The sequence below is a fragment of the Tiliqua scincoides genome, chromosome 8 (genome assembly GCF_035046505.1).
Source record: "Tiliqua scincoides isolate rTilSci1 chromosome 8, rTilSci1.hap2, whole genome shotgun sequence".
Classification (NCBI taxonomy): Eukaryota; Metazoa; Chordata; class Lepidosauria; order Squamata; family Scincidae; genus Tiliqua; species Tiliqua scincoides.
The window spans coordinates 54,021,456-54,031,078 of record NC_089828.1 but is presented as its reverse complement, the minus strand read 5'-3'; the positions used below and the strand labels follow the sequence as shown (position 1 = coordinate 54,031,078).

General features: G+C 44.7%; 1 protein-coding gene across 1 annotated transcript in view; it reads right to left on the bottom strand.

Annotated features, from left to right (window-relative positions):
* Positions 1–5,169: 5,169 nt before the first annotated feature.
* The window catches only part of KSR1 (kinase suppressor of ras 1), a 109,020-nt gene continuing 104,566 nt past the window's right edge, over positions 5,170–9,623 (bottom strand). The window contains exon 19 of the mRNA XM_066636627.1: positions 5,170–7,110. Coding sequence (XP_066492724.1) covers positions 7,041–7,110 — 70 coding nt within the window. The 3' untranslated portion in view covers positions 5,170–7,040. The remainder of the gene's footprint in view (positions 7,111–9,623) is intronic.

Here is a 9,623-nt window from a genome sequence, read left to right as displayed (position 1 = left end):
TTCTCCTCTGGGGGAACCAGGAAGTGACTGCCTTACACCTTGTGCCCCTCCCAGCATAGTGCCTGTGGCAGGTGCCCCTCACGTTCCACCCTAGTTACACCTCCATCTGAAGGACCGGATCTCTGTCAGCATAGGGCCCGTTGATGGTTCAAAAGCAAAATAAATGCAACAACAGCACAGTCATAAACCTTTTCATCTTTTTGCCTCATGTGTCTTTTTTTGGGGGGGGAGGCAAATCCAGATGTTCCCTTCTACTAGAGAGCAAACTGATGTTCAGGAGTTCAGAGCAACGGGAAGGGAGGTGCACAAAGTGGGGCTTTGGGACAAGCAAGGTGTCTCCTGTTCACTGGTGCTCCTGGAGGGGGGAAATGCAAAACCCTAAGTCTCTTCAAGCGCCTGCCCGCTGGAGTAAAGCAGTCCCTCTTTCTCACCTTTAGTGGCAGTTGTGACTGCAAAAGTTTTTGAAGTTGTGTCGAGCTCTGGAGGTGAGGAGGTGGGGCCACTTTACACCTGCGGTCTGGCACCTGAAGCAACTTAGTGTTCCCCCTTCCAGCAACACCAGTGCAGCTGACCACACAACTATAGAAGACAGTTGCTTCTGCCCCCTGCTTTGACACTCCAAATATTTATGTGCAGATCTATTTGGAGTGGGATAGGCTGGATGGGGAGCAGAGTTCAGTCTAATATAAAATAAATATAATGCAGCAAGCATAATGCCCCAGAAGCAAAGGTGTTCCATTGGCCCAATGGACTCCTCTGTGACTCACCTGTTATGTTTTACCTCTGTAAAAAGTTATTTTGCATACCATCCTTTTCAAAATGCAAAATGGCCCATCCCCCACCACCACAGCACTGAATGGGGATGCTCCAACACAGGTTGTTGGTGAGTATGCCTCTGTGTCCTCCTTCCAAGCGCACTGACACTGTGCCTAGGAGTGAGTTGTGCCAGCATTGAGGTACGTATGAAGCATGGCAATAGGGTCCGAGGCTGGATTGTTGGCCATGGATGATCTAGACATGTTTTCCATCTCCTGGTTCCAATATAATGATGTGATGAGTAGCTGGGTTTAAAGGGGAGTGAGAGAAGCAGTAGCACCTGAGATGCTCTAGCCCCAGGGGTGTCAAACTCAGATTCACAGGACCCACTGAGGGCTCATGTTGTACATCACTAAATTGAACCTTCCCAAACAGCTGTAGTATTCCTTGGAATATGAGATGCTGGGTTGAAACAAGCGGCCACGTCGCCTTCAGGACCTGTGGTGGGCTCTTAAGAGTCTCTAGCCCATGGCTCTCCTTCACACTTCCTTTTACTCTGTTCCCCTTTTAAACCCAAGTAGGAGTGATAGCACTCAAAATCCAATCCCTCCTGTAGCTGACTCAACTTGCCTTCCCGCAGGGCCAGCTCTGCCCATTTGTTACTTAAACATTTTGGGGATTTCTATGTGGGACTGACAAATGTGCAAAACCCAATTGTGAGCTCAAAGTCTCTTTCTTTAGGCAGCTGTCAGTAGCTCGTAGTTAGAAGGTATGGCGCATCTACCACTCAGACCAGGAAACTAATAGTCTTTCTGCTTGTTGCTGTAGCAAAAGAGTCTAAGAACTGGAGTGCTGCTTCCAAGGTATCTGGGGAGTATCTGGGGAGTCAGACAAGGGGCTCCAAATATATATTGTTGGCTTGGAGGGAAACCCCTTTCAATACTGGCACCCTCTGTTTGGATGCTTGTCTGATCTCTCACGCTGAATTTGCAAAGCAAATGGACATCATACTCATGCAATAGGTCTGCGGCACCCTCTCTGCACAGAGAGGAAGAAACCACAGCAGCTTCCATGAAAATTTCCTCTTGCTCAGGTGAATTGGGAAAGAATAGTACAGACCGATAGACCATTCCTGCTTTTTAACTGTGGAAGCTTGGAAAGAAATGGAGGATCATATGAGTTTCTCCCGTAGAATAACACTTGGAAAAATCCCATTTGAAAATAAGAGGGGGGGAGGATTTATGGTCAGCACTCCTATGTTAACCGCCTTGAATCTATGAGACTCCAGTCTACAAGAAAGGAGGTGTATAAATATTGTAATTCAGTGGCATAGCTAGAGGGGGTGCAAAGCACAAAGTTTTGCAGGGAGCCTCACCACAGTGTGCAAGGGGCCCCTCCCCCTCCTTCAGAGCCATTCTAGGTATATGCCTATGTCTTGCTCCCACCACCCGGAGGGAAGGGCCACCTGCACGCCACAGAAAGGCTCCCGGCAAAACTTAGTGTTTTGCACCCCCCCCACTAGCTATGCCACTTCTGTAATTAAAAAATAAATGATAAGAAGCCATATAGGAGGAAGATTTAAAATAAAACTGTCATTCCTTCATTTGTTTTCATCCAGAGCAAAGTTTTATTCACTTAAAAGATCCCTAAAATATTCAGAATTTCATTAGCATAGAGTGTACTTTATTTTTTATTTTCATTTTCATTTTTTTTTTTTTTGCCAGTTGCATGAACTAATGCAGAATTCTTTTGTTAATACTAACCATCTTAAATTAAATTAATAGCTGTTCTGGAAGACAAACTCGGTTGATAGAAAATATATATAATATATATATATTTATATATATTTACTGTACAAAGTTTACATTATATTTGAAAGGAACAAAATTGTCCATTTTCACCCATATTACAGACTTCATTTTACATACACCATTGCGGCTAAGGAAACCCCCTTAACGTACAGCTGAGTTTCACATTTAAGAAAAAAAAGGTACTGTATTTACTTATTTGTACAACACCAAAATGATACAGCCTCACAGTACTAATTCACTCCCATACAAGTCATCATGAGAAGTAACAGGAACAATTAGGAACAGGCAGGGTGTGGGGATCCCTTTAGCGGCGCATGACTCCATTGACTCCGTTCTCCCCCTTCCTGCCAGCACAACTTTCATTTTACACCAGTGTAAACAGAAGCAGCACACAAGTTCATTTTGCTGCCCACTGGAATATGCATTTGGAAGGAGCATCTTTTTAAAAAAAAAAATGTTTCAGTGACTTAAAAAAAATAAGAGAAAATGTATAGAAAAAAGTCTATCAGCAGCACCTCCATCTACAGAGGCAGTAAATCTCCAAATAACAGATGCTGGGTGTACACTCAAAGTGGCTATTTCAATCATGTTCAGAAACATCTGACTGCCCAGTGTTGGAAACAGGACACTGGGTCAGATGGATGCTTGGCTTGATCCATCAAGGAAATACTTAGGATTCAATTTTACTTCTTTTATTATTTTTAAATCAGGGCATTAGGGAGCATGAAGAACACACACAGGCAAAACACACATCCACAACAGTAATCTAATGCAGGAACTGATGTCAACAGGGATTCTCAAAATAGTTTTCTCCACATCTCAAAGCAACCTTCGCTATTAATCTTGTGGCAAGATAGATGGTGAAGTTTAAAAGTCCCTAAACCTACTGGGCGCCCTAAGTCAAACCCAAAAAAATTAACAAACAAAAAAGGCTTATTGAGCATGGGTGTGTGTGTGTGTGTGTAGCTTAGCACGGCTAGCTCAGTATTGTCTACCTCAGTGATTTTCAACCGGTGTGCTGCGGCACACTGGTGGGCCGCGAAAGGTCCGCAGGTGTGCCACGGGAGTTTGGAGCACAGCGGTTGAAAATTGCAACAGAGAAGAGTCTCTGTTGGGAGACGCTCCCCAACAGTCTCCCAGAAGCCAGGAGAAACATCACAAGAGGTGAAGTCCATAAAGAGGACCATGGAGGTTAGCGTATTGTGAGGAGAAAAATGTTGAACATCAGTTTTTTACCTGGACCAGCAATGGTTCTCCAGGTCATTCCCACCTCTACTTGGGGATTGAACCAGAGACCTTCCCCATCCAGAGCAGGCGCTCTGTGACAGAATGACAGCCTCATCCCCTATTAGGATTGGGGTGAGGCCATGCTGTTGCTGGGAAGCGTCAGTCATGGCCTCTACAAGGTTGGCAACCTTCAGTCTCAAAAGACCATGGTATAACCCTACAGCACCCGGTATTCCCAGGCAGTCTCCCAACCAAGTACTAACCAGGCCTAACCCTGCTTAGCTTCCAAGATCAGGCACATGCAGGGTCAATTGGCCTCTACAAGCTGTACTGAGAATGTGTTATGATTGAGCTGTGTGCTAAGGTCCCATCAAGGCATGTGGATGTCATGTCCCACTACGACGGGAGCACAACTGCTCTGCCCACAGTAAAGATGAGGCTGTGGGGAGAAGGATGCAGACTACGGAACAGGGACCACTGCAGGTGGTCAGCTCTGTATATGGTAAGTGGCTACAGGCCATGCAAATAGCACCAATTACTCTTTTGTAACAACCTTGGATGGATCTTTTGTTTATTAGATAACTGAGTAATATTAGCTTATACCTGCTGCGCACTACGGAGAAAGAAAGAGCCACAAAATGTGATCTAAGCCGTCAAAACTGAACCATCCCGTTGCATTGGGATACGGAACCAGGATTAAATCAGGCCTTTTGCACTTCCTGTCAGCCCTGCAGCAGCTCTTCTTGGCCTAATTCTTAAAAGGGGTGGGCAACTTATGTTCAGGATGCACCATTTCAGACACAGGTGGAGGCTTATCAGATTGAAAGCACACTCAGCTGCAAACAAAAAAAAATGCCCTGCACGTAGAAAGGCAGTAGGTCAAGGATAAAAGCTTGCTTCCTGACATGCTAGAATTCTACCTGCAAGGGATCTTTTTGTACATTTCATCACGTAAGGCTCCCCCCAAATCTGCAGATACAAATGCATTCAATCTTCCTTAGACCAAATGTTTGATAACACAAAGATGATGGCCTCCAAAGACCACCTTCTAGAAATCAGCAAACACAGTTTCATTTCCACAGTTGCTTCCTGGTGTTGCTTCCTGGTGTGCAAGGACCAGTAAGTCCCTCTCCTCAATCACAAAATAAAAATGGTGGGAGCTGCAAAATGCAGTGGACACTCTTGTTTATGCCTTTTCCCCTTCTCTACCATACCTTCAGTGCTGAACTGCCTCATTTAAGCTCTCTTATGGTATGCTTAGACTCATTTTTTTCCAAAAGGGGGGACAGTTTCTAATCTCACACAGAATTTAGTTTCAAAAGCTTCAGGTGCAGACAGAGAGAGAGAGAGAGAGAGAGAGAGAGAGAGAAAGTCCTTTTCTCTACTTTCAGTCTTCTAAATCACAGGTTCAATAGGCCAACAACACGAGCAGCCTGGATGTTATGGGGTGTTTTTAATATCTCTCGGGGACCTATTGGACAGTGCCTGTGTTGTCACTGACCATGGGTAACCTGCCTCTGTACCATGCTTATTTTTGGAACTGTTTTTAACATTTTGTGATGGCTGTTTTAAGAGAAAAAACACCAAGTGCTTATTGGAATTATGTATTTTTTTAAACAAGTACAAGGCTTCCTCTTCCTTAAAGGTGGCATATACCCAAAAAGGGGAGGGGGAGAGAAGCAGCATAAAGCATACCAGTGCCTATAGTGGTTATGAAGGAAAGACAAGTAGCTAAGCAGGAAATGAACCTTCCCAGACACTCTCTAATGTCTGGCCTGCTGCCTCTAGAGCAAAGTTTCTCAAACTGTGGAGCAGGACCCATAAGGTGGGTTACAAGCCAATTTCAGGAGGGTCCCCATTCATTTCAATGGGTTTTTTTTTAATTAGACTTGTTGCTACCATGATAAGTGACCGCATTTAGGGAAATGTTACAGATCTGTACTTTTAACAGGTTACTATGCCAGTGTTTTTAACAATGGTAGGGCACAATCCTAACCAGGTCTACTCAGGAGTAAGTCCTGTTTTGTTCAATGGGTCTTGCTCAGAAAGTGTGGTTAGGATTGTAGCCACAGTCAATGAGGCTTACTCCTGGGTAAGTGTGGACAGGACTTCAGCCTTTGGAATGTCTGGGGAATTTTTTTTTAAAGAAATCAGCAACTGACTGGGAGGGTTTTTCTTTAATTTAAATAAAAGTTTACAAGAAGTTTTAAAAAATTAATTTACCGACTTAATTAAATTAAGTGATTTGATTAGGGCATTGGGAGTGTTAAAAATTTTCCTGCTTGATGATGTCACTTCTGGCCATGACATCACTTCCAGGTTTTTAGAGCCACTGCAGCCCTATGTTCCAGGCAGCTCAGGATTGGGCTGTAAGGCTGCAATCCTATCCACAATTAGCTGGGAGTAAGCTCCATTGATTATAAGGAGACTTACTTCTGAGTAGACATGGGGATTTAAGTCATTTCAGAGAGGAGTATAACTGACCAAGGGCCCAATCCTATCCAATTTTCCAGTGCAGGTGCAGCTGTGCCAATGGGGCATGCACTGCATCCTGTGATGAGGCCTACTCAAGGTATAGGAACAAGGTATAGGAACAAGATATAGGAATCCTTTGTTCCCTTACCCTGGGGCTGCATTGTGGCAGCACCAGTGCTGGAAATTTGGATAGGATTGGGCCCCAAGTCTCTTTTGGGCTAATGATCATCATTGTATTCCCCAGAATGAACCCTGGAACAACACTACATTTTCTGCACCCCCCCCCCCCACACACACACATTTGGTTAAACCTTTGACAGTTCAGTATTTCAGCTCTGACCTGGTTCTGTATTTTGTGGGCAACATACAAGCCTTAACAACCTCACAGATGAAACCAAGATCGATGGACAGGTTGGCATATAGGGCCACTCGACTTCTTGCAATATACAGATATAGACCTGCATGAATTTTTTAAAAATTAAAAAAAACCTTTATATCACATTATTAAGCATTAAAAATACAAGTCACACAGGAAAAAAATAATAATCAGAATGTAAACATTTTAGAAGGAAAATCTGCCAACTCTGCATCTTGGAACTCAAGATGTCAAAAGCAAACACAACATCTTGAATGAAATATCACTGGGTGGCTGCTGGGGGTGGGGGGCAGAAAATGTCTCATCCCACCCCTTCCATCACTGGGGACGATTCTGTGCAGGTTTCCAATGGGTTTTTTCAGGTGCGACAGAAAATGCAAACCATCAAAACCAAGCTAAATCTTTTGATTACTCGATTCCAAATCTCCAAAGCCAAACCTTTTGAACTGGATCACAACTTTGCTACTGTTAATATGAAAGAGAAGGGGGAGGGGTAAGAGAAGAAGGACAGAAAAGCAGAAATTAAACAGTTGCACTTTGAACCCTTCTATGAAAACAAAAAGCAATGACTGAGAAAGGGCCCGATCCTATCCAACTTTCCAGCACTGATGCAGCCATGCCAATGGAGTGTGCGCTGCATCCTGTCTTGGGGAGGACAGTCACGGAGACCTCCTCAAGATAAGGGAACATTTGTTCTCTTACTTTGGGGCTGCGTTGGTGCTGGAAAGTTGGTTAGGATTGGGCCCTAAGTCAGTTTCAACTTAACAGGTAGAGCTGAACCAAAATCCCTCCCACCTTGCAATTTTATTGGCCCTTTCACAGGTTGCAAAAAGGGGGGGGTTGTAGTGATTTTAGGGGGAGGGGGAGAACTTACAACTGCCAGAAAGTTACAGGTGACATATATCTCCCCAGCACCCCACTGTGTTGCAAGTTGATGAGCATCTCATCAAACACAAATTCAATTTTTTAAAATTGGGGCTACAATGCTTATGTAATCAAGGCTGCAATCCTGTGCAGGAATTAATCCTGTGCCTTAATCCTTACCTAGGAATAAGTCTCATTTGAACATGGTAGGTTTTACCTACTCTGGGTAAAAATGCATAGAACGGGGCTGCAAAGCAATTAGACTGCACCTTGTGGTTTAGTAAAATTCTGTCTACGTTTAATCAGACAACAGAATGGTTAAAAAGCTCTTATTTTTTCATACATGTACAAAGAGTTGCAGGTGCCATTTTAGAAGAGGCATTCTCAAGCAAAGGAATGCCTCTTCTAGGGCAACTGCTACTGGGATGCGCACACACACGCTCTCTAAATATGTGCTGCTAAATGTGCTGCTTTCTTCAAAGGGACTCATTTTAGCCCTATGCAGATTTAGAGCCCAAACCTATCCAACTTTCCAGCTCTGGTGCAGCTGCAATGCAGCTCTGAGCTAAGGGAACAAACATTCCCATACCTTGGGGAGGCCTATGTGACTGCCCCCCCACTGCAAGATGCCACACACATCCCATTGGTATTGCTGCACCAGCCCTGGAAAATTGGATAGGACTGGGCTCTTAATCAATTAAAAAAAAGGTTAACTGACTCACAGCCCAATCCTATTCATGGCTACTCAGAAGTAAGTCTCATTAGAGTCAATGGGACTTACTCCCAGGAAAGTGTGGACAGGATTGGGCTGTCAGGGCCCAATCCTATCCAATTTTCCAATGCCAGTGTAGCTGTGCCAAAGGGGCATGCACTGCATCCTGTGGTAGGGAGGCAGTCACAGAGGCCTCCTTACGGTATGGGAGCACTTGTTCCTTTACCTTGGGGTCGCATTGTGGCTGGAAAATTGGATAGGATTGGGCCCCAAAACTCTTAGGATTTAGCAATTAAGATTTCCACAATTGGAAATTCCAGCAATTTTTAACCAATCTCTTGCGGGAGGTGGGGCGGGTGGTTGACACATAGAGATGTACACCCATTACTCAAGATTTAAGAGCCACTTTGAAATGCTTTTTGCTGGATAGTCAAACACATATATGATACACCATTAAAACAAAAACCCAACTGTACAAAAGACAAGCGTGCAGTGCTGGTATTCTTCTTTTGCTTACAATGTTACTGGCAAACATTCACAGTTGTAACCACCAGAGCTGGGGGGACAACAAAGCAGAAAAGGAGCTACAAGCACCGCAGCCCAGTGGTGTAACTAGAGAGGGTACAAAGCACTAAGTTTTGCAGGGAGCCTCTGTGGCATTTAAGCGCTCCCTTCCCCTCCCCTTCAGAGCCATTCTGTGTGGGGGGAGCGTACACTTCTGTTTTGCTCCCCCCACCCGGAATGGCACAGATGACGAGGAGGGGGAAGGGCTGCTTGCACACCGTACTGAGGCTCTCTGCAAAACTTAGTACTTTGCACCCCCTCAAGCTACACCACCGCTGCATCTGATTGAACACACATCAGTAGGAGAGAGGTGTTATCCAAGTCCGTTGTTAGTAGGAGCGCCGCGGTTCTCACAGACAGGAATGGTTATTTCCAGTTAACTGCCCACACCAAGAGAAGAGGCAGGGAGAAGGGATTTTCCAGAAAAAGAAGCATCGAAGGATTAGAAACTGCAGTGTATGTGTGTGTGTGGAATAGTTGTCCGAGTTGCGTAGTGGGTTAGGACACAAAGAAGCATGCAAGCAAGGCAGAATCCAGCTATTGGACCGGTAGCTACAACCTAGACGAGAGAGGGCAGGTGGTATAAAAAGAAAGAGAAACAAGAGAATCGAGTTAGTACGCAGTTAAAAAGAAGGCCAGAGAGCAAGGAAATGCACCCAAAGGGAGCCTGTATCTTTAAAAGAAGGTTGGAACTGCTCATGTACTCCCAGGTGCAACCTCTCTGCGCAAGAAACAGCACAGCTGACCTACTGTACTCTTTGGGCGCCTTCTTGTTTGTCCCTGACTGGGGCTGAATCACTAAATACATACAGTGGGCCCTCGGTATCCGCAGGGGGTC